The 25,109-nt window shown below is 55.0% G+C and overlaps 1 protein-coding gene across 1 annotated transcript in view; it reads right to left on the bottom strand.

Annotated features, from left to right (window-relative positions):
* Positions 1-25,109, bottom strand: part of NFATC1 (nuclear factor of activated T cells 1) — a 73,063-nt gene that overhangs the window by 31,054 nt on the left and 16,900 nt on the right. Inside the window, exons 3-6 of the mRNA XM_042782602.1 lie at positions 21,612-21,771; positions 7,033-7,235; positions 5,120-5,292; positions 4,387-4,527 (exon numbers count right to left, since the gene is read on the bottom strand). Coding sequence (XP_042638536.1) covers positions 4,387-4,527; positions 5,120-5,292; positions 7,033-7,235; positions 21,612-21,771 — 677 coding nt within the window. The remainder of the gene's footprint in view (positions 1-4,386; positions 4,528-5,119; positions 5,293-7,032; positions 7,236-21,611; positions 21,772-25,109) is intronic.

Consider the following 25,109-nt stretch of genomic DNA (forward strand, 5'->3'; position numbering starts at 1 on the left):
TCCAAAGGAAAGTGAGTTCATGCTTTGTGAGAGTGTTTTCTCAGGACACCCACTCCTCACCTATGGACATGGTTCGGTTCCAAAGACCAGGTCATTCATTACGCAAAAATCAGCTTTACATGAAAATGGAGGGTGATCACGTCAGGGCCCGAAATGGGGGCTGACTACACCATTATGTAACCACCAAGTCTCAGCATTACGCGACTGAGAATTATGGCCCAGCCAAGTGGACACGTGATCTTAACCATCATGGCCAGCGTTACTGTCGCCTCGCACCCTGGCATTTTTTACCACCAAACATAATGCTGTTACTGCACAAAACAGAGAGTAGGTTTTTACTGCTGTTGTAAATGTGAAATGTGTAATAAGAAACGCGATAATGGATCGGCCAGAAGTAGATATATTTTCATCTATGTGGGACCTGAAAGTGTTTCTCAGATCTGCCAGAACGTTGGCAATTTCAAACATGTGCACACACATGGACATGCACACACGTGGATGCACACACATGTGAACAGGTGTCCCAGTTCACACATCTGGAAACAGAGCACAAGGGCTCATGAGTGGGAGACCCTGCAGCACTGACCTGCCTCGCTGAGCACCCAGAGTGTCTGACACAGGACGTGTGGGCCAAGAGCTGACCCCACAGGTGTGGCTGACGCCGGGTCCTCTGGCACAAACCACCATGTCCATTGTTGGGAAACACCCTCTGATGTGGGAGCCACGAAACTCTGAGCTGTCCCTTCACAGACCGGCTCACTCAACACTCTGAGCCTTCACCTGGCCCAGAAGAGCTGCAGCACTCCTCAGTAAAGCCACTTACTCACGGAGCCAGAGCCCAGTGAACGAGGAGACACACTAACACGGCTTCTCTAGAGCCACCACCCCTCACCTTGTGACCACCCCTGAAGCCATGGCAGGCCCTCCCGGAGGGTCTGCTCAGACCCCCAGGATGACTTCACTCCGCTCACCAAGTGCAGAAATGGAACTGAGTGCGCACGGGCACCACTCTCACTGGGAAGTCCTGCCGTGCACCTTCCTTGGAGACCCTCCGCCTAAGTCACCAGGAGAGGCAACAAACCGAGCCACCCCGGGGGAGGGGTCAGCACCCAGCACAGCAGCCCCGGGGGGAGAAGGGATCACTGCTCCACACACATCGGCAACGCGGCCAGCACCAAGGCCCCTCAAACCCCAATCAGCACAGATCAGATGCAATACCCTGAAAAAGGCCAAAATGACTCCCCAAAAGTGGGCTCCCCCCTCCCCCTTCCGGTGGATTTTCTGCACTCCTGAGGAAGCATCCACTGCCCCGTGGGATGGGCTTCCCACGTCCCAGAGGGGGCCTGCTGCCTTCTCTGGGTGGGCCTGTGGTCCCAGGTGACGACAGTCGTCACCTGGGGGAGGCTGCTTCTAGCACAGGTGGAAGTGCTGGGACACGTAACCAGCAGTGTCCTTTCTGGAAAGCTGGTCTCACTGTCCGAGTTTAATAACTTCCTGCAAAGAATCCTCTCTGGCCAGAAATGCCTGCCTTGTTCTGTCTGCAAACAGTGGCCCGGAAAGAAAAACTTAAAACGTCCCAGATGACCCGTCAGGAGACCGGGAAGTAACTATGTTTCTAATTGAAGCTGAGTTAGGGGCTTCTCTGGAAGGATGTCGGGAAGGGCCCGTACCTGGTGTGAAACATGGACGCAGTCGTGCTGACGGCCACGCTGTCCAAGAGTCCCCTGCTTTTGAAAGCCTTCAGTCTCCACGCATACACGTGTGTGCACAGATCAGCAAACAACCCCACTTCAACATGAACGTGGAGTTACGAATGGCCAGCGTGTGACCGAGTGCCTGACGCTTCCAAGGCTCGTGAGTGAGGCATGGACTGTCTCACCACGTTACTGCTGTGGTTGGCTGCCATTGATCAGTGCTGACTCACAGCGACCTCTGAGCAACAGAGTAAGGGTAGCCTGGCCCTGCACCCCCTCCATAATGGCTGGCATGTCTGAGTCCATTGCTGGTCAGCCCGTCTTGTGGAAGGCTTCCCTCGTTACCACTGACCCTCCCCTTTACAAACCCAATGTCCTTCAGTAGTGATGGGGCTTCCTGAAACTGGCCCAACCAGCACTGCTTCACTGCTAGCTTGCCTTCCAGATGCCAGACACGGAGTTGGCACAGGACAGTGCGTGCAGGTTACGGACCCAGCTGTGGCCTCGCAAGGTGGCTGAGGAAGGCAGCTGACGCAGGACAGCTGAGCTGGCCCTCAGCCAGAGCAAGTGTCCAGAGGACTGGAGGCAGGCAGAGCTCTTAAAATGATCCGGGGTGGACCTCACAGCAGCACAGGGTGGGCCCGGCCGGGGCGACAGTCGGACGTTCACGGGGCAGCCTCCCCATGGCCAGCGGGGCCTTGCATTGACATGCACGGCTGTTCACCCCACAGGGGCCAAGATCCACCTGAATGAATGGGATGTCCCCAGGCCATCAGAGCACACGGCCCTAGGTGGACCTCCCTCACAGGTCAGAGAGCAGATGGACAAAAAGCAGCTGGAAGTCTGTGGGCACAAGCGTCCAGGCACAAGGCACCATAACCTGGGGAAGTGAATAGCAAGAGAGCTGTTGGGGGGCTCCTTTGTGGAGTGGAGCCAATGGCGTGAGGACGCGCCTCATCACCAAGCTCCTTCCCCAGTACGCAGCACATTTAAAGCCGTGCAGACGAAACCGCCTCAAAATCAGCTCCTCGGAGGAGGACGTCCAGGTCTGCACTTTGCCCTCCCACATCCCACGGGGCAGGCTGTCTCTGCAGGGAGAGCCTATTTCCCAGTGACGTGCATGATTGTGCACAAGCTGAGGGGGCGGGCAGGCGTTCACACCTACTCTGAGTGAAGTGGGAAATCAAGGCCCTGTTAGGAGGGGATGCCCTGTGGTTCTAGCTGATTACAGTGTGGCTCAGATGGGCTGCTTTCAGAGCAATTTCAGTCGGAAAATGTGAAACAGAAAAAGCCACTGGCCCCACAGCCCCTCCCCCTTGGCCCCCAATGTGGTTTGGAGCAGATAGGGAGGTGCTGTGAGCCTGTGTGGGACAACTCGGGGCCCAGGGCCGTTCAGGGAGGTGTTCCCAGGCTGCTTGGTGAGGACCAGTGCCCACATCCTTGTGATCCACAGCAAAGCTGGCCAGTGCACAGAGCCAAGATGGCGTTCATTGGGCACAAAACCACAGCATGATCCCATGAATGGCAATCTACCTAGCTTATTGCTTATCACTTGAACCACAATCCTGTGAACACAAAACTCTGCACCCTTGGCTCTCACACTTTGTCTCTTTGGGGTGGCCCCACTGACACCAGGCAGATGGGGGTGCAGGGTAGCATCACAGCTACCTAAGGAGCCAGTGGGAACCCCAGACACTGAGACACAGTGACCCTCCCAACAGACAAATAGCTTACGGTCCAGAGGCTTGGTTAAGAGTGAGCCTGATCCATACCTGAATCGGTCAGCCAGGTCGTAGGGCTCCGTCCCACCCCAGGGAAGCTGCCTGGGGCAGAGCCACCAAAACCTGGCCAGTCCCTAAAAGACAGAGCTGGGACCCCCACCTCATCCCACCAAGTTCACGATGGCCCAGGGGCAAATGGGCACCACGGGGGCTGGGGGCTAAAGCCGGCTGTGGATCAGGTCTGTAGGCCCCCTACTGCAGCCAGCCCTCCATGCTGGAGTCGGCACACACAGACTCTGGCAGGCAATGCAAAGTCTCCAGCAGGAGATTAAACAACCAGACAAGCTTTGTGGTCAACAGCAAGGGGGCACTGGAGATGCAACCAGAACACCCCAGGCCAGCCCTTGCGCTCTGCACCAGGGATGTGCAACCACGGGGAGGCCTCGTCCAACCAGTGAGTGTGTGACCAAGGGGAGGAGAGGCCTGGCCGGACCCTCTGTGCTGGCGAGTGTGCAACCACGGGGAGGCCTCGTCCGACCAGCGAGTGTGTGACCATGGGGAGGAGAGGCCTTGCCGGACCCTCTGTGCTGGCGAGTGTGCAACCACGGGGAGGCCTTGCCGGACTCTGGGCAGCCCCAAGCCCATGGTGCTCAGACATGGCAGCTGCACTCGTATGTGGTCCAAGGAGAAGGGTGCAGGGAGAGGGCCCTGCTGGGCCCCTCCTGCAGATACAGAGGGTAAAACAGGGAGCCGTCGCGCAGGCCCCAACACCGTCCCCTCGTCCACGGCCCCTCCAGTACCGACAGGAACAACTGGGAGCCGGCTACAGACACACCACCACTCCCCTCGCAGCGTGCAGCGGCCACCCAGAGCTCAGCTGGACGTGGAAGCAGGGGCCCTGGGCTGTGGCTTCCAGGCCTCGTGCCACCCCTCCAGAAGCCAAGGGGATGGGCTTCGGTTAGAGGGCGTACCTGGTGCTTTCTCCACAAAGATGACTTTGGAGTCCTGCAGGAAGTTGTGTCCCGACAGCACCATCTTCTTACCGCCCACCACCAGATAGCTGTCCGTGCTCTGCTTCTCTACCAGCGGCAGCTCCTGGGCCGACCTCTGGGCTGGGGGGACACAGGACGGTGTGAGTACAACTGCAGGGACAGGCTGGGGGAGTGAGTCAACCACAGGGAGTAGGGGTGCAGTGTGAGTACAACCCTGGGGACCAGTGAGGGGGTGAGTACAACTGTGGGGACTGGTGGTGGTGCAGTGTGAGTACAACCACAGGGGCTGGGGGGGGGGAGAACAACTTCAGAGACTGAGAGGGGTGCAGTGTGAGTGCAACTGCAGGGACTGGCAGGATTTGAGTACAACCTCGGGGATGGGTGTAAGGCAGAGATGCCGCTGCTGAGTATGGTGGACAGGCACCCACACCTCCTGCCATGTGACTGGCGCATCGAGAACACGTGCTGTCTGCCCATGTTTACAGGAGTATTACCAGTACTTCAATCACAAAAGAAACAAGTGGTAGCCCACCTCCAATCGGAACACCCCACCGCTTCAGACCACGGTCCCCCTCATCTCCCTGACAGGCATGTGAGCAGGTGGCATCAAAGCTGCAGCCCAATGGGTCCTCCCTAGCCCACATGGACACACACACATGGAGGGGCTGCTATGACAGAAACCGGCTGCTTGAGGCTTCTCCATGGTACTCACAGCACTCGATGGGGTTGGATGCGACCTGCAGGGACAAGGTCCGGCCGCCAGGCTGGGGGATGTGGACACGGAAGACCAGCCTCACACGTGTGTTCTTCCTCCCGATGTCAGTCTCTCCTTTCCGAAGCTCAATGTCTGAGTTCCTGAGCTTCAAAATTCCGGCACAGTCGATGCTGCCCAAGAAAAAAGGCCAAGCATGGAGCATGCCCCACACCCACCTCCGAGGGGCCCCTGGTCCCAGCACAGGCCCTGCAGACTAGCCTCTTAGCTTCCCCTCTCAGCATGTGGCCCCCCAGATAAGTGACTCCGGCACTCACCAAGAGCAGGCTAACCCCTGAGGTCTCTACCTGCTGGTGAGGTGGGAGACAGAAGCAGCTGTGTAGAGTCATGGGGCCTCTGTCACCTGCCCCCAGACTTGGCTGGGTGGGGACACAGTCCCCAGAGGGGACCCCAGAGGAGCAGGGGCTCAGAGTCTGCCCCCTGCTGCTCATCTTAACCTTCTTTCCCAGGTTGCCTGTGGTCTCACTCTACAACCAGGGTTCACTACACACCTCCATATACAAACTCAACCCAATGAAGCCTACTGCTGCTCCCTTGTCCCCAGGCTAAGAGAGCAGAGAACAAACTTCTATATGTGGGAAACTGGAGCTCTGGTGGCACAGTGGTTAAGCCCTAGGCAGCCAACCAAAAGGTCAACATTCAAACCCGCAGCTGCTCTGCAGAAGAAAGATGAGGCAGTCAGCTTCAGTAAGCCTTGGAGATCCCAGTGGGCAGTTCCACTCTGACCTCTAGGGGCGCTGTGAGTCAGAATGGACTCCACGGCAGTGGGTGTGGTTTGGACTTTGCTTCTGTGAAAACTGACAGCCTTGGAGACCCTGTGGGCAGTTCCACTCTGTCCTCTAGGGGCACTGTGGGTCGGAATGGACTCCACGGCAGTGGGTGTGGTTTGGACTTTGCTTCCGTGAAAATTGGCAGCCTTGGAGACCCTGTGGGGCAGTTCCACTCTGCCCTCTAAGGGCGCTGTGGTCGGAATGGACTCCACGGAAGTGGGTGTAGTTTGGGTTTTGCTTTCATGAAGACTGACAGCCTTGGAGACCCTATGGGGCAGTTCCACTCTGTCCTCTAGGGGCTCTGTGAGTCGGAGTCCACTGCAGGGCAGTAGGTTTTAGGATATGAAGCCACACTGCATCAGCAGGCAATGTGAGGACAGGCATTTAAGCAGAGATTGGCTCATCAGCAGAGTTAATCTGGGAGGGCATTACCTGTGGGTTTTTCCAAGCATCTTAGCCACCAGGTGTACTACCTGGAGCAATGACTGAGCCACTACATAAAGGGTGGGGAGTCTCTCTAACCATCTGGCTTGACACTGGTCCCTGGGGAAATGGGACTCCAGTGCAAACCCAAGGGTAGATAATGAGCTCAGAGGTGCACCAACTTCTCTGAATTCGTAAATGGCCAAGACAGAAAAAGAGCTTGGCCAGGGTTTTCACTTAGAAGGTGTAACAGCTGGACTCAGCAGAGCAGTTCTGCCCCTGCCCACAAACCCCAGCTCACTCCAGACACAGGGCCCCCGCACCACCGGGCTGCCATCCCAGCCCTTCATGGCTGGCCCTACCGCCACCTCCACCTCCACTGCCCGCCTCAGACCAGAGAGTGGAGCACGTGTGGCCCACCTACATGGCCCACTACAAATATGGTACCATAGATATGATACCATAGACACCAGAGTGCACACTGCCCAACAAAGACGAGAGCAGAGTGTGCACAACCCATCGCAAAACATAAGAGATCAGAGCACACGCAGTCTGCCACAGACCCGCCCATGCGGACAGGCAGCACGCGGCCGGCACCGGGCAGTCCCCTGCAGACCCGCCCAAGTGGACACGCAGCACGCGGCCGGCGCAGGGGCTCACGTTGCGCGCATGTTGTTCTCTGGCAGCAGCAGGATCTCCAGGACTTTGGTGTTGGAGAGGATTGTCTCATGGCTGGTGGTAGAGACGGTCTTCCCCGTGATCCGGTGGACCTGGTAGAAGGCATGAGGCCTCAGCAGGCGGTCATCCGCTGTCCCGATGAACAGCTGGAGCGTGAGTGGCTCGTTTTCCATGTAGCCATGGAGCTGGCAACAGAACAAACCAAAAAGCACCACACACATGAACTGCTGGGAAGCCAGTGAAACTTACAAGCAGAGAGTCTTGTTGAAAAGGAGAATTTGGGACAGACAGGGAGTGTTAGGCCCCCTCTTCCTCCCTGCCCCCTTTCATTTCTCAATGGTACAATAAAAACAGTGTACTCAGAAAATATTTCATTGTCCTGAAGACCCAGAGCACCTGGCCAGGCTTCAGCTTTCACCAGTCCTCTTGTCTAAGTCTTAACACACACATGCACATATGCACACACACTCAGGCAGAGGCACGTGTGCTCATGCACACACCCTTATGCACACACACTCATCTATACACCCATGCACACAGGCACACACATCCATGCACACACACCCATCTACACATGCCCATACACACAGGCACACATCCTCATGCAGATACACTCATACACACATGTTCATGCACACACGTGTGTACATGCACACATGTACACATGCTCATGCACACACACCAACACACACAGGCACACAAACCTATGCACTCATGTACACATCCACATGGACATAGGCACACACATCGATGCCCACAGGCATACATGCTCATGCATACAGGCACACACACCCATGCACCCATGCACACACCCATGCATACAGACACACACAGACGCACACAAGCACACACATATGTACACAGGCACACACTCATGCACACAGGCACACACACTCATTCCCACAGGCCCATGCACTCATGCACACACATATGTACACAGGCACACACACCAATGTACAGTCACACATGCTCAGACGCACAGAGGCACACATTCTCAGGCACACACCCATGCACTCATGCACACATACACAGGCACACATGCTCATGCACACAGGCACACACACCCAGGCACGCAGGCACACATGCCCATGCACGTGCACACAGGCACACACACACATGCTCATGCACACAGGTCCATGCACATGTATACACACCCATGCACATAGGCATACACTCATGCACACATGCTCATGCACACACACACACCCATGCACATGTGATCATGCACGCACACACTCATCCACATGCAGACATGCAGGCACACACACATGCTCATGCAGTTAGCACACATGCACGCACACTCATTCACACACACATGCATACATGCAGACATATATGCTCATGTGCACACACATACACATGCATCTGCACACAGATGCACACATGTGCACACCCCCATCACCAGCATCAGCCCCACTGCCATCTGTGCTGCACCCTGGTCCCTCAACCTCCACCCTGCTCTAGGTCCTCCCACTCCACTAGCAGGTAAGGGACATGTGGCTTGTTTCTCTGTGCGTGTGGATGCTGGCGAGGGGGGTGTGATGGTATACCAGAAAGTCTTGCCTCCTAAAGTCAGGAAGCGAAGACCATGTGGGCTGTCTGCAGTCAATCACATCCCACAGTCAGCCACTGCTCCCAATCTGCAGCGGCCACCTGTGGTCAGAGGCACTGAGACTGAATGCCGGGCACAGCATCAACCAGACAGACAGCGTCCATGCCTGGCAGAGCAACACACACCCTCACCTCCCTGACATGACAGCCCCTCTGCCCTGCAGTTCACAAGAGGCTCAGCCTCCTGGCTCAGCCCAGACTGGGGCTTCAGACGACTGCCCTTCTGAACTAACACCCAGAGTTCAGCTGCCTAAGGCACTGTGTGCTTCGTACATCCAGTGCCTGCCCAGGCATTCTGAAGGACCAATTTATTCACGTTCACCTTGAAGATACCACACGTGCTCAGTATAATTCTACTCAATGTAGGTTCGTTCTAGAGTGGGCTGCCAGGCTCCGAGCTAGCCTCCCCTGCCTGAGGGGCTCTGTAACCCCTTGTTCCGGTTCCCTAGTGCTGCTCTGACAGGAATATACCACCAATGGGACGGCCTTAACAAACAGGAGTTTATTCTTACAATTTGAAGGCTTTAAGTCCCAGTTCAAAGTGCCTTGGCCTTGGGCTTCAGTTCTGCCTCCAGCTCCTGGCCCACTGAAGCTAGAGGCTTTTCTTCACTCAGACAGCTGCTGGCTGCTGAGGCTGCCAAGCCCAAGGTTGACAAAATAAAAAGGCACAGTCTCAATACTACCAAATCACACGGCAGGCCATTGATTCAAGTCCATTGTAAGTCCCAAGGTTGGCAGAGCATGGCAGGCTGCTGAACACAGGTACATGCAGGGTTCAAGATGCCATAAGCTAGAGACCATTCACAAGGCTTCGCATTATATACAGGAAGCATACCACATCCCAAATGCAGCTACTCAGCTGCTTGTGGTAGATCCCACCATGGAGTTGATTGGCAGTCTCATCATGGGGAGTAACTACCACCAGCTACCCAGCCACTCAACCAGGCCCAGCCAAGTTGACACACAAACATAACTACCACACCTCTCCTTGCCAGAGTGAAGAAAAGGGCACTGGCCACCTGGCACAACTATGAGGGTCACAGGAAAGGACTTTGAGAAGCATGGCACCAAGAAACCATCCCCACTGTCACCATCACTTCTCACAGGACCATCTTTAAAACTGCGCACAGCCGAGAGAACTGTAACACCGCCAGTTACACGGCTCTCAGCTGAACTACAGTTGTGTGGAGATGCTACCGGTGCCGTCACTGTACAGGAGAGCCAGTATCACCCAAAACCAGCGAGCCCGAGAGACAGTGAACTCCAAGCCTGGGTTTGGATCCTGCTCTGCCATGTTCTGTGCATGCGTGGATGGGTACCAGGCCCTCCGAGCAAGGTGGGAGCACCAGGAATAACCAGGCCCAGGCTCAGCACTCACTCTCCCGACCATGCCCTGCTGAGGATGACCAGGGTGATGGAGATGTGAGGGGGGAGGAGGGAGATGTGAGGGAGGAGGAGGAAGATGGAGGAGGGAGATGAGGGAGGAGGAGGAGGGAGGGGTGAGGAGGAGGAGGGAGACATGAGGGAGGAGGGGGATGGAGACGTGAGGGAGGAGAAGGGAGACGCAGGAGGAGGGAGATGAGAGAGGAGGAGGAGGAGGGAGATAAGGGAGGAGGAGGAGGGAGACATGAGGGAGGAGGGGGATGGAGACGTGAGGGAGGAGAAGGGAGACGCAGGAGGAGGGAGATGAGAGAGGAGGAGGAGGAGGGAGATAAGGGAGGAGGAGGAGGGAGACATGAGGGAGGAGGAGGGAGACGAGAGAGAGGAGTGGATGGACAGGTGAGGGGCCTGACGAGACTGTTTGATCCCAGAAGCCCCATGACAGCTCTTCTGCAGGCCAAGGGCAGGGCTAAGGGGTGGGATCCTAGGAGGTGGACATGTGGGGACTGAGGGCCACAGTCCAACAGCAGGTGGAAAGGTAGGGCATCCTGTGGCAGCCAGCTATGATGGAGGACAGCACTGAGGACCAACGTGGAGTCAGAGGAGGCAGGGAGATGCAGTGGTGCAGACATACACACGGGGTCTCCAAAGGAGACGGGACATGAGTGACACGGAACTAGACCGACCCCCGCCTCGGTATCCATGAACACTCAACTTCCAGGCACAATTCCAACTCAAGTCTTAAATGTTCACTTTAATATGCCAACATGAAGGGAAAAAAGCTCCGGGACAGGAAGTAGGTCCCCTGATGCCGGCGACGCTGCTGGGCCTGGCATGGGGAGGTGGGTGCTGCACAAGCCCGGCAGGTGGCTTTCACCCCTCTGCAAAGCAGGCTGCCTGGGGGGCCGTGGCGGAGGTGGGCTGGCTTGTTAGGTGGCACCTCAACGTCACTAACACAGGACCAGTGCGGCCAAGATGAAAGGTGGCCGCGGGGGCCGTGGGGGCGGCAGGGGCCTGCTGCAAACGCAGCCTGTCTGTCGGATCCAATTACGAGCTGCCAGGCAGCAGGGAGACTCTCACCGCAATGTTGTGTCAGTAAGCGCAGAGGCTCACTGGGGAAGGGGCTGAACAGAGACAGGCTTCCCGGAAGGAGCCCTGTGGCTCAGTGCTGAAGCACTCGGCTGCTGACTGAAAGGTCAGCGGTTTGAATCCACCAGCTGCTCCATCACAGAAAGCCCTGGTGATCTGCCGCCGTGCAGAGTAAGCCCAGGAAACCCCACGGCCAGCTCTACACTGTCACGTGCAGTTGCTTTGAGTCCGACTCGACTCGACGGCACCCAGCCACATTCCCTGGACGGGTCTGGGGCCTTTACATTAGGAGGGACGCAGGCTGCTTTCCCTGCTCCGCCTGAAAACAGACGGCTTACAGAGGAAACAGCCTCCTGGCTGGTAGCTGGTGTCCAAGGGCTGACAACAGCTCCATCAGTTTGGGGAGGAGCAGAATGAGGAGCTCCTGGGTGGAACAGACAGTTAACGTGCTTGGTGACTGCCTGAAAGGTTGCAGGTTCGTGTCCACACAGAGGCACCGTGCTATGACATGTGTGGAGGTACCAGGAGCCAGGATCCACGGCAACTGATTTTATGGTGAACAAAACGATCCAGCCACTCACAAGCCCAGAGGCTGATCCTGAGGTAGGCTGCTTCCCAGAGCAGCCAACGTCTTTGTCCAGCTCATGGCAAGGTTTTTCGAAACACGTCCACCTCTCTCTCCCTAAGCAGCCTGGTGACCATCGTGAGAGCTACGATACTGACACTGACACATCACCTCGAAGACCAGAGCAAGGGGCCTCGTTTACATGACCCCACTGAGCAGCACACCAACACCACAGCTCAAAACACAGCTTGGGCCAGCAAACCAGCGTGACGCTACACCGCGTACTCCCCGCAGCACGAGAAAGACACTGTGCACGAGAGTCCTCACAGACCCCCACCAGCTTCTCGCCCAGGGGAGCCGGGCACAGGAATCCCCTGGCCGCGGGGCAGTGGTCACCCTGCCCGCAGCCCAGACAAATAACCCACCCCTGGCCTCACTAAGGCTGGCCTGCGTATCAGGGGCTTATCTGCAGGGGAGCCCAAGGAGGCCCACGGCCGCAGACACAGGGCACCCTGCCGCAGGCGAGCCAGGCGCACACTAGGCTGGAGGTTCACTTAGAGGTATCAGGTGACCACAGACTTGATGGAAGCACTCCCGCGTCTCCAATGAATAAAAGCCAGGGTTTGCTGCAGGTGGCGCAGGGACGCGAGGAGGGGACCCTCTGCAGCTGTATGTGGACCTGGGGGAGCATGCAGGGGGTCTGCATAGAGGCACATTAGCAACATGGCACAGGCAGGCTATGGCGCCGGGAGGCTGTGTTCACACACATTCATACACACACACACACACACACACACAAACACTCACCAACACACATTACCACTCACACATGTTCATGTTCACACGTTCTCAACATTCACATTCTCATGTACACACATACTCATACTCACATATTCACACATAAGTTCGTGTTCACACTGTTCACACCCTCACATGCACACATGCTCACATTCACATGTACACACATTCTTAAGCATGTTCATACATCACACATTCACATACACATTCGTGTTCACAGATGTGGACATTCACATACATGTTCAAGTTGACACTGTACACACTCTCACTTTCACACACACACGTTCATTCACATGTATACACATTCTCACTTATGCCTGTTCATATATCACACTCACATATTCACGTACACATTCTTGTTCGCAGATGTGTACATTCACATACACGTTCATGTTCACACTGTACACACCCTCACTTTCATGCACACACGTTCACATTCACACTCTTGCTCATGGACATTCACTCATCACACTCACATATGCACACTCACATACACAATCATGCCCATACACTCTCCTCCTTGCATCCACACACACTCACATCCACTCATACACACGCACATCAGCACACCCGCACTCACACTCATACACATGTCTGCACACAAGCACACTGTTTTGGAAGGCTGTGTTTAGTTGTTGTTGTTGTTGTTGTTTGCCGTCGAGTCAGCCCCGACTCATAGCGACCCCTCCTTGGGTTTCCGAGGCAGTATCACTACGGAAGTAGGATTGCCCAACCTTCCTTCCAAGGAGTGGCTGGTGGGTTTCAACCGCCAGCCTTCTGGTTAGCAGTCAAGTGCTTTAGCTAGGAGGAGTGATTTCTGGCCTGCAGGAGGAGAAACGGGCATCAGACACCCTGCTGATTTCTTCCCATCTGTAACATGGTCCCAAAGGCAAAGTTCTCCTGCGTACTATGGACAGGTCATCTTCAAACGGGTTCTTTCCTCCTGCAAGCAGCTGGGTCTCACACAGACACGCTGCCTCAGTGCTTCACATGCTGGGTCTCCCATGTGCATGCTGCATCCCACGGACATGCTGCCCTGCTGGCTCACACCAGGTAAGGTCTGTGCTCATGAGGTCTCTTGTTTTCTGGGGAGCCTTCCTGAATGGAGGTGGAGGGGGGCATGGCCTCTCCTGGTCTCCTGCTCTGTCTACTCACTGCCTTCCGCGTCTGCCGTGTCGCCTCCATGAGCCCTGCACGCTACCCGGGAGCCCCACCCTGCCCTGTGCCCGACATCACTTCAACGTGGCCGTGTCAGTACTCTACCTTGTGAGGAAATGGGTGCCTGAGTGTCTCCATGGAGTTTGCTTGGGCTGGGAAAACTGAGTCTGCCTGGCCAGCCCCGGCTGTCGAGCTGGCAGGCAGGGGCTTGTCTTGCAGAGGACTTCCTGAACCGCTCTGCCCCATGCCGGATGCCAACCAACGTTCTTATCATGGGAAATGCAATCGGAAGGGATTGCACATTATGCCATTCGGGTTCCCATTTTGTGACGTTGATGCTGGAATGCGTCAGTGGGGTCTTTGGCCAAAACTCTCTCCAGCAGGCAGGGGTGAGCCACCTCCAACTGGCTATGTTGGGTGGCTCCCCAGGGACAAGGCCTGTGGTGCCTTGTGATGGCCTAGAGAGCACAGGGGATGTGGGTAGGGCCTCAGCCTCTTTGACATGCAATTTCAGTGGAAACCTGGGAGGTAAACATCTATTATTTAAGACATGAAGTTCATTTTAGGAAAAATAATTTGAAACACTTCACGTGCTCCAGCCCATGGGCTTTCTGCCTCTGGCGTGTCACTGTGTCTGTCAAAACAACAATCATAAAATCACCTGTCACAGCAGTGGCCTCCCCTAACTTCAACCTCAACTAAGCAACGTCGCGTCCACTGTCAGGGTGGCGAGGCACGGCCCTTCACAGCGTTTGTTTTTAGCTCCTGTGCTGACTCCAGCACTTAGCCCATGGTAACAGGTACGTGGACAGAAGCAAGGAAACGTATTCAATGCTGAACTCCAGCTGGTGCCCAGGCGCGCACACACATACCCATGAAGAACCAGCTCATTAATGGACGTGCGCAAACTCAAAACTACTGGCTGAGAAGCAAAAACTTTCCCTCACTTAACTGGGCCTTCATGGTTAGACACATAAGCCGAACAAGCTACTGCTTCAAAACACACACCCACTTCTAGGAGTCAGTTTTAAGGAAACTGCATGGAAGGCCTGGCAGTCAAATTTGCATTTTTACACAATACCCAGAGGAACCCTGCGAAGACAAAGCTCTGCTCAGGAACTGGTTTCACTATTTTTGAGAGCAATTCTTCCTCTCCTGGATTAACTTAGAAGGACTGGTGGTACAGTGGTTAAAACATTTGGCTGCTATCTGAAAAGTTGGTGGGTCAAACCCACCAGCCACTCTGCGGGAGAAAGACGAGGCAGTGTGCTTCCCTAAAGACTGACAGCCTTGGACCCCTGTGGGGCAGTTCCACTCTGTCCTCTAGGGATGCTGTGGGTCAGAATCAACTCCACGGCAGTGGGTGTGGTTCGACCTTTGCTTCCTGAAGACTGTCTTGGAGACCCTGTGGGACAGTTCCACTCTGTCCTCTAGGGGCGCTGTGGGTCAGAATGGACTCCACAGCAGTAGGTGTGGTTTGGGCTTTGCTTCTGTGAAGATTGACAGCCTTGGGGACCCTGTGGGCAGTCCCACTCTTCCTCTAGGGGCGCTGTGGGTCAGAATGGACTCCAAGGCAGTGGGTGTGGTTTGGGCTTTGCTTCCATGAAGAATGACAGCCTTGGAGACCCTGTGGGCAGTTCCACTCTGTCCTCTAGGGGCGCTGTGGGTCAGAAACCACTCCACCACAGTGGGTGTGGTTTGGCCGGATTAATTTAGCGACCATTGGGGTGCTGTGCTCTGCTAGCTGTTAAGGCCCTGTCCCCACCGCAGCCTGTGGTCCTTATGTTCAGCACCGGGAGTGGAGCACACAGCTTCACAACTCCCTGGGTTTTAACCAGTGAAACTTGGTACACATGAGATTTTCCTAGTCTTCCTTTCTGTCCACAGAAAATTAAAAATGAGAACCACACTCAACCGGTACTTCTGTCTAAACGCTTTAAAACACAAGGATGAGAGACACTGTCACACTCAAGAGAGACGTCATGTTTTCCAAGAACGTCATGAGAAAGAATTATCTAGAATTTTTCTCCTTGTTCCTGTTAGTTACTCAGACTTAGTTCCGTTCACCCAGTAACTGTATTTTAAAACAGATATGAGACCCGTCAGAGCCTTTTGTAGTCAGGTATTGAATTTACTCAATTTTCGTATTTTGTTGCTCTCTGTCTAGTTCCAGTTAAGGTCCATAGTGGGTACCAGTCTCAAAGCACAGACGGTGGATGGATGGTGCATGGGCGGTGCATGGAGAGAGGATGAGCGATGTGTGGACGGAGGGTGGACAGAGGATGGAGTACAGGTGGAGGACGGATGGAGAAGTGCACAAGGGCTAATGGGAGAGACTCGGGGACCAGAGTCTTTCTCTGTCTCTACTGGGGCTGGGGTGGGGAGGGCAAGCCAGAGAGGAGGCCGTGAGGAGTGCAGGGAGGGGACGAAATCCCGACCCCCATCTCTGGACATCTAACCCACACAACCGTGAAGGGGTGTGCATGCGCTGAGGGGACACTCTGCACACCTGGCCAGGCAGGGATGACAGGTAGGCCTCTGTGCCTGAGAACTGTGAGGCCTCAGAAACAGGCAGTGTCACCCACTCCTGGCAAAGCTGCTGGGCCTGACCCTCTGCCAGCTCAGAAATCAGCCCCACTGGGAGCCTGCACAGGGGAGGTGAGTCACAGTGGTCAGAAAAAGACTCTGTCCCCAGCCCCTTGGCAGACCTTCAAAGATTCTGCAGCATGAGGCTGTGGTACTGTGAAGCCAGCCGCCATTCAGGCCCCAGACCTTACTATGTTGGACACAGCAGGACAAACATGGGGCATTCAGATAAAACCACACAGCCCACCTGACGGCATTACATCCTGAGCCCGATGTCCACCTGCCGTCCATGGCCCACGTGATGGCGTTACATCCCGAGCCCGCTGTCCACCTACTGTCCACGGCTCACGTAATGATATTACATCCTGAGCCCACCGTCTACCTGCCATCCACAGCCCATGCTTGGAAGGCCCCGCGGTTCTTGGAGGATGGGTCCTGCTGTGAAACACACAGATGTATTTTATACGCCCATTTCAGTGAGCTGGAAAGGAGCTATTTCCTGGTGTTTTCCACTCCTTCTTCTTTGGCTGTCACGCTTCTCCCACGACAGTCAACATTTTTGCTATGGCTCTAAGAGGCATGGTTGAACTGGAGAGCCAGCGACCCAACGAGATACCAGCTGGACCCACAGTGGCAACAGCGGCCCCTACCTGGCCTCCCTCTCCCTGCCCAAAGGCAATCCCAGGCCTGACTTCTGACACCAGAACTGACTTGTCGCGTTAGTCCTGGCAACGTCATCCCAGCCTCATCCAGGCAGGGACCATGCTGGCTCATCCAGTCCGACTGTGAGCAAACAATGGACAAGAACACAAATTACCAACTTGAAACTTGGCCGAGGAACTGACAGGTAAGCAGGAGACTCCACGGTCTGCAAGTCTGTCCCTGAACAAGTCTGCGATGGTCTGGATCCATTGCCAGGTGGTTCTGGCAACTTGGTAAAGAATGCTGGACACTCTGCCCACTGGGGTCAGGGACCAGGCCACAGCCCCAAAGGTCCCTGTGCCTGGGGGCTCCCAGATGCCGTGAGGAACACAGAGAGGTGAGCGGGGCAAGGCCCAGCTTGCAGCTGCCTGTGAATGAGGGCAGACAGGACAGCGGTGGCCAAGCTGCTCCAGAACAGGCCAGGAAGACTCTGCGGACTCCTGGCCTCTCTGAGCGGCAGCCCTCCTCTGACCTCATCTCAAGACGACCAGTGGGGGCAGGGCTGGCTCAGTGGCCCAAGTCTCAACTCCCATGCAGGGGACTGGGTCAATTCCCACCCGGCAGCCCTCACGTGCAGCCACCACCCATCTGTGAGTGCAGGCGTGTGTGCCGTTGTGATGTTCGACAGGCTCCAGTGCAGATCCACACCAAGACCAGGAAGGGCCTGGTGACCTCCTGAGAATGAGCCACTGGAAGCCCTGGGCAGCCCCGTGGCCCGACTCAAAACTGATCGCAGGGCTGGTGCGGCTGGCAGCACTGTGCTCCGTGTGCATGGGGTTGCCGTCAGTACCAACCCAACAGCCACCACCACCACCAGGGCCCTCAGTCTCCCAGGACACCATGGACACTGACCTGGCCCACACCTTCCGGCAGCCTGGGGAAGGCACCAGCAGGATGGTACAGGCTCGGCAGCAGGGAGGGGGGGTGTCTGGAGAACAGAGCAGGCTGCCCCCACCACACCAGACTCGTCTGGGACACGCAGCCATCTCTGAAGAGCCAGAGGCAGAGCCATCTCTGAAGAGACAAAGCCCGCTGGGCTGAGGGGGGCGTGAAACTAAGAGGACAGCTCTCTGGTTACCGAGTCTGATAGTCACCGAGGGTTTTCTACTCTCGTTTGTTTTATGATTACGCGCAAGTTCTATTTTTGCCCGCTCTGTGGTTCACCCACTGGAAAAAGTACCCCCACACCTCTTCTTTACTTCACACTCACACCTACGTAATTCGCTTTGCAACAAGTTCCTGGGGACACTTCCTGGGGCTGATGTCTCACAAGCAAGATGTGCCGAGGTCCAGCTTACCTGAGGCCACTTCTCCTGGCTGCTTCAGTTGCAGGTGCATTTGCAACGTTCAAACCACCCACCATCCTCCACGAACGCCCACCCTGGAGTGACGATCAAGGCTGAACTTTTAGATGTTTTCAATCACTGCTTCCAGTACCTCTCACTTGTTTCAGTTGTGTCCCCATGGTCCGTGCTGACAGAGGAATGGGCCCTGGGCCCAAGCTACTTGGACAGGGAAATGAATCTGGAATGTGCCGGAACCTGCTGGTCACCGTGCATCATAGCACAGCTGTTTACACCACTAGACAATGGTGGGAACAAGGCATTTTGAGGACTCCTGGAAAACTTGAGGCCTGGTCACGCCTGCCACCACCCGTCTGGCAGTCTGTGGACTCTGGTGGCTTGTGTGGCTGGGACACTGGGTGTTGTGGCACCAGTCCTTCTTCTATCAGCAGTGTGACTCACGGAGGACAGGTTTCAGGGGAGCTTCCAGACCAAGAAAGATTAGGGAGAAAGGCCTAGTGACCTGCTCCCAAAACTGAGCCGATGAAACCCCTGAGGGTCACAGTGGAGTCCCATCCGGTCCAGCACCTGGAGAGGGTCATAGTGGAGCCCCATCTGGTCAGCACCCAGAGAGAGTCACAGCAGAGGCCCATCTGATCTAACACTACAAGATGAGTCCCCCGTGGCCGCAATGAGTGGGAAGGTCGCACAGGCACTGCAATGTTCGTTCTGTCGGGGTAGCCTCAGTTTCTTCATTCCAGACTACAGCAGTGACGTGCACCCACCCCTCAGCTACCTGCCAACGGAAGACTGCCGGCACTGCAGTTTCTGGGATCGCGGTGTTGGAGGCCCCTGGGGCCCCCTATGGGACTTGGCCCCCACCGACTGGATTCTCACCGGGTGCCGGACGCCCAGCTGGCACCCCCTCACGCTTGCCTTCATCTCCTTGTCGCTAACTCTTACTTCCTCCTCTTTTAGTATTTTCCTACATGCGACAAAGCACATTCAAGCCAAGAAGCTGCACAGGAGGGGTGGTGAATGCCTGGGGTCATTATTGGACCCGCTGCACTGGGAAGGTGGGCCTGAAACGCCCCTGTGCCTCTGGCCCTCTCCCTGCACCAAGCAGCTAGGAGCGCAGGCACTAATCCCCTCAAGTGCAGCCACACCCCCCACCGAAGGCTGTCAGAAATGTTCCTCAAGTGCCCTGCTCTCCGCCCACCTGCCACCTCCTTCTCTCTGACTGGGCCTTTGTCCCGGGGCCTCCCTCCCCCGCAGCCTTCTTGCTTCTCTAAATGGGTTACAATGAGTGTTGGCTGTGCCCCCTGCCAGCCCTACCGGCCACCTCGCTTCCTCCATCACAGGGCTGCGTGTGGGCACGGTGGTGAGGGCAACAGTCTATCCATACACACAGAGATCTATATATAAGCGCTGGAGGTGGGGAGCCCACACCCAACGGGGCTGCCATCTCAGTGGCCACCACGTGGATGGAGGAAGCGGAGAGCTGATGCTCCAACACGGAGCCAACGACAGAGGGAACAATCAGTCTGGGTGTTCTGTGTGTCCCAGACAGAGCAGGCACGCCACGGTGTGGACGGGGGGCTCCACCCTCCCCTGTCACACAGCCGTCAGGGAAGGTTCCTGCTCCAGAAGCAGGCAGGCCATGCTGTTCCCAGGTGTCCTTGAGGCAGGAACAGTGGTCATGGCTCTGACCCCACTGCACCCTTCCCCATGAGGGTGTTAGCGCGTGCCGCCCACCCCTGCCACAGCAGTCCCTCCCGTGACACCCAAGGGGCAGGACACCAACCAAGGACGTTGAGTACAAGATCTGAGGAACAGGTGTTGGGGCAGAGTTCACTCTGTCTTCCCAGCTGAAGTTTCTGGCACAGTAAGCAAAGGGTGGCCCGGAAATCCATATGCCTCTCCTCAGTGCTTACAAACCTTAACGTTTACATCTGAAAGACTTGTTCTAGTGAGGGCCTCAAAATAACATTTTCACTTCAAGATTACAGTCCTTCCAGGAGACCACAGAAGGAGAAAACATGCAGGTCCAGTGTCCTGGGAAGTGGGAACACCTGAGAGGTGGGGACACCTGGGAGGTGGGGTCATCTGGGAGAAGGGAACACCTGGGAGGTAAGGTCACCTGTGAGATGGGGACACCTGGGAGGTGGGGTCACCTGAGAGGTGGGGACATCTGAGAGGAGGAGACCTGTGGGTGGTGGGGACCCCTGGGAAGTGGGGACCTCTGGGAAGTGTGGTTACCTGGGAGGTATGATCAGAGTCCTCTACCCCTGCCCCATTCTCATGGCCACCATCTTGTGAGGGGAGTCCCAGAAGGCCCTGGGCATCTGCACAGCCAGGCCATCTGTCTTCCTGTCTCCCTTCTTTTCTGAATCAGAGATGGCTGCTTAGGAAGGACGTGGGGTCAAAGGGCCAAGCAAGGACAAGGATGTCTCCTGGGGCCTCAGCAGCCAACCAATGAACAAACCAGTGATGCTCATTCACCAGCAGGGTGCACACCCGGCTAATGCTGAAAGGTTGGAGGCTCGAATCCACCCAGATGTGCCTCAGAAGAAAAGTGTGGTGATCTCCACATGAAAACGCCACGGAACACAGTTCACTCTGACACACACGTTCCCATCAGCTGGAGCCCTTGGTGGCAGCTGGTAACAGTCACTTAGAGCAACAGAGCTGGATAAAGATTTGGTGCAATGCTACCCAGCTGGGCCTCCTGACCAGCCCTGGCTCCATCTGTCATCCACCAGACCTGGCCTGAGACACTCAGCTACAAGGGAGAGAGGATCCTGTTTCTACATGTAGTCTGGGGTTCCACAACACAGATGACCCCAAGGCATGGAAGGAGGAACTACATCCTACCCACATGCTAGGCAGTCTACACATGGTGGAGAAGCTGGGACTTAAACACAGCGCATCTGCACACACATGTGCACGCGTACATGAACATGTGCACATGTGTGCACACATAGGCACGCACAACACACACACCTGCACTCACATGTATGCACACACGTGTACAAGCACACACAAGTGTACATATGCACCCCCACACACAAATTCACATGCACGCTCATGTGTGCACACATGCACATACACACAAGTGCACACACACATTTCCACTCTCACACACCTATACAGGTGTACATGTGTGCACACACATGTGCGGGTGCACATGTGTACACGTGTGCATGCACATGCACACATGTATGCATGTGCACGTGTGCACACATGCACACTTCACTCCATGGCTTGGGAATTGATAACAGAAAAGCAAACCACCATGTGTTGTTGCTCCAAAGCAGACTTCTGCATGGAGACGGCACCAGCTCACACCAGCGTGGCATGTCGGCACCCTGGGCCGGAGCTGTGGGTACCTGCACAATAGGGTGTCCTCCGGCCGACGCCTTCACAGCCCCCCGGCTCCCTTCCGTCTCATAGTGGGCCCGGTGGTGGGACTTGGGCTGCACTTCGATCCGAAGCTCATACGGTCCTGAGTGAGGCGGCAGCTGCCAGTCGAGGGCAGGCAGGGACGGGCTGGAGGGGACAGAGAACAGCATAAAAAGTTAGCCCACCGGTCACCCACCAACAGTCTCAGAAAAGCCAACAGCTGCCTCGTGGTGCTGAAGGCTGAGGTCCCGTCAGGGCTTCAGGAGGAGGCTGCAGATAAGGTGGCCACGCTTCCCAAGCACCAGGTTAAGGCACTGCCTTCCTTCACGGTAGGCTTGCTCAGGTGACTCATTTAACCTCCCTGAGAAGCCAGACCCCAGCACGAATGGGGGCCTGTACAAATTCGCAGTGGCCGAGGCCCGGTCCAGGGTCAGTGAGCCTGACGCTCCCTCCCATCTCCCACTGACTGCCTTGGACAAGGAACCTCACTGTCCAGGACCCAGTCGGCCTTGATGGAATGATAGGGCCAGCGGTGGGATTTTCAGAGGGCCCAGGTCTAAATTCTGTGGCCACATGGAGATGAAGGAAAGTATCTTACTACCATGAGGAACAAGGTCAGAATTCAGTGCAACTTGGAGATCAATGTGAGGGGTGGGAGTACCTGCTGGGTATATAGATGGGAGGGGAAGGGAGTATGTGCCCGGGTATGGATGGGAGGGGGCACCTGCCGGGTCAGAATTCAGTGCAACTCAGAGATCAATGTGGGGGGTGGGAGTACCTGCCGGGTATAGATGAGAGGGTGCACCTGCCGGGTCAGAATCCAGTGCAACTTGGAGATCAATGTGAGGGGTGGGAGTACCTGCCGGGTATAGATGGGAGGGGAAGGGAGTATGTGCCTGGGTATGGATGGGAGGGGGCAGCTGCCGGGTCAGAATTCAGTGCAACTCGGAGATCAATGTGGGGGGTGGGAGTACCTGCCGGGTATAGATGGGAGGGGATACCTGCCAGGGATAGATGGGAGGGGGCACCTGCAGGGTATAGATGGGAGGGGGCACCTGCCACGCACAGATGGGAGGGAGCACCAGCCAGACACAGATGGGGATGACCCAGGGGCTCAGTGGCTAATTCTGTTCCGGCCTGGGGACCAAGAAAGGAGCCCCATGCCACCCCCTGTGCTAAGAGCCCCATGACCCTCATGGCCTCCCCGTGGCACTGAAGGTGGAATGGCCCACTGTACATGGGGGAGGCAGAGGCTCACAGGGCAGGCTGTTCACCCAAGATGGCATAGCAAGGAAACGACAAAACCCACAGCAACTGCAGCAAAGTCCTGATTTTTCTACACCATGACCCATGGTCTCTTGTCTTTTAAAAGGCAGACATTTAACATGAAGAGTCAAGATCAGACACCAGTGAAATGTACACAAGGAGAAAGGACCTATGGATAATTGCTGTGGCATGTACAAGAGTGAAATAACCGCAACAGCTAACAAGAAACACGTGTGCAGCGTATGTGTCTGCATGGAGGCAAATGCATGTGCAGACACACATGTGCGGCATGTGTCTGCATGGAGGCATATGTGTGCACAGATAAGCATTTGGGGTATGTGTCTGCATGGGGGCATATGCGTGTGCAGACACTCATGCAGCATATGTGTCCTCATGTAGGGATATGTGTGTGCAGACATGTGGCACTGTGTCTACATGTAGCTATGCATGTGTGCAGATACACATATGCAACATGTGTTTCTGCGTGTAGGCATGCATGTGCACAGACATGCAGGCACACAGGCATATGCAGGCGCAGACACACATGTGCAGGAACACACGTGTATACGCAGGCATATGCATGCACAGACCCACGTGTGCAGCATATGCATCTGTATGTAGGCATGTGTGTGCGCAGAGACGTGCGCAGGTACATATGTGTGTGTATAAGCTTATACATGTATAGAAATACATATGCAGCTATATACCTATGTATATACCTATGTATATAGGCACTTGACTGCTAACCAGGAGGCTGGCGGTTCAAATCCACCAGCCACTCCCTGGAAGAAAGGTTGGGCAATCTACTTCCACAGTGATACTGCCTCAGAAACCCAAGGAGGGGTTGCTATAAGTCAGATCTGACTCAATGGCAGTGAGAGAGATGTACGTCCATGTGAGTGGAAGTGTGTGTGCAGGTGTATGCATGTGCACATGCCTCCATGTGACTGCATGCACATACACACCCACTCCTCATTTGTTGACATGGTTAGATTCCAAACATCAGGTCATCAAGCAAAAACTGGAGTTATGCATATATGGAGGATGGCCACATCACTATATAACTGTCAAGTTATATCATTAGTAACAGCAAAATTACATCACCACAAAGCTGCCAATTACATCACTCTATAACTGACAAATTATATCATTACATAACTGCCTCACATCACTCTATAACTGCCAAGTTACATCGTTTCAGAACTACCAATTACATCACTCTAGTACTGCCAATCGGAAGGAAGATGGGGCAATCTACTTCCGTAGTGATACTGCCTCGGAAACCCAAGGAGGGGTCGCTATGAGTCGGGGCGACTCGACGGCACATAACAACAACAACAAGTACTGCCAAATTGTATCATTACATAACTGCCTCACATCACTCCATAACTGCCAAATTACATCATTACATAACTACCAATTACATCACTCTATGACTGCTAAAGTGCATCATTACAGAACTTCCAAACTCCTGAGAACCATGGCCCAGCCAACCTGACACATAACACTAACCATCATAGCCAGCGTCATTCTCACTTTCACCTTGACATTCGTTATTGCCAGATGTGTGTCATCAATGTGTACAATGGTCAGACAGACGTTTACTATGGATGTAAACACCAAATGTCAGACAATGAGGTTACTGGTAAGTAAGCGGGGTACTCATCCATGTAACGAAGTCCATGGGGGGCACAGCTATGGATACTTTGTAGACATAACCAAACAACTCACAGGACTGGTTTTCGGAGTTTGAAGAATTAGGAACACAGTTTCATGGAACAATTTGGTCAACTAGCATAATTTAGTTCATAAAATTATGTTCTACATTCTAGTTTTGTAAGTAATGCCTGAGGTCTTAAAAGCCTGTGAGTGGCCATATAAGATACAACTCTTGGTCTCTACTCATCTGGAGCAAAAGAGAAAGAAGGAAACCAAAGTCTCCACAAAGGAACTCATCTACAAGACGGTCCACATGAACCACAGCCTCCTCTACCCTGAGACCAGAAAAACGGGATGGTGCCCGGCCACCACTACCAACCACCATTCAAATTCCTGAAACAACCACCACAACAAACAGACCTAGTAGACCAGTGGGGACAGGACTCCTGAGACTACTTCTCTGAGACACTCTGCAAAGCCTGAACCCACCTGTGGTGGTTATGTTTTTGTGTCAATTGGCTGGGCCTGGTTGAGTGGCTGGGCAGCTGGTGGTAGTTATT

Source organism: Orycteropus afer, unplaced genomic scaffold (genome assembly GCF_000298275.1).
Source record: "Orycteropus afer afer isolate SDZICR_OR568_19922 unplaced genomic scaffold, OryAfe1.0 scaffold00385, whole genome shotgun sequence".
In the NCBI taxonomy this organism is placed as follows: domain Eukaryota; kingdom Metazoa; phylum Chordata; class Mammalia; order Tubulidentata; family Orycteropodidae; genus Orycteropus; species Orycteropus afer.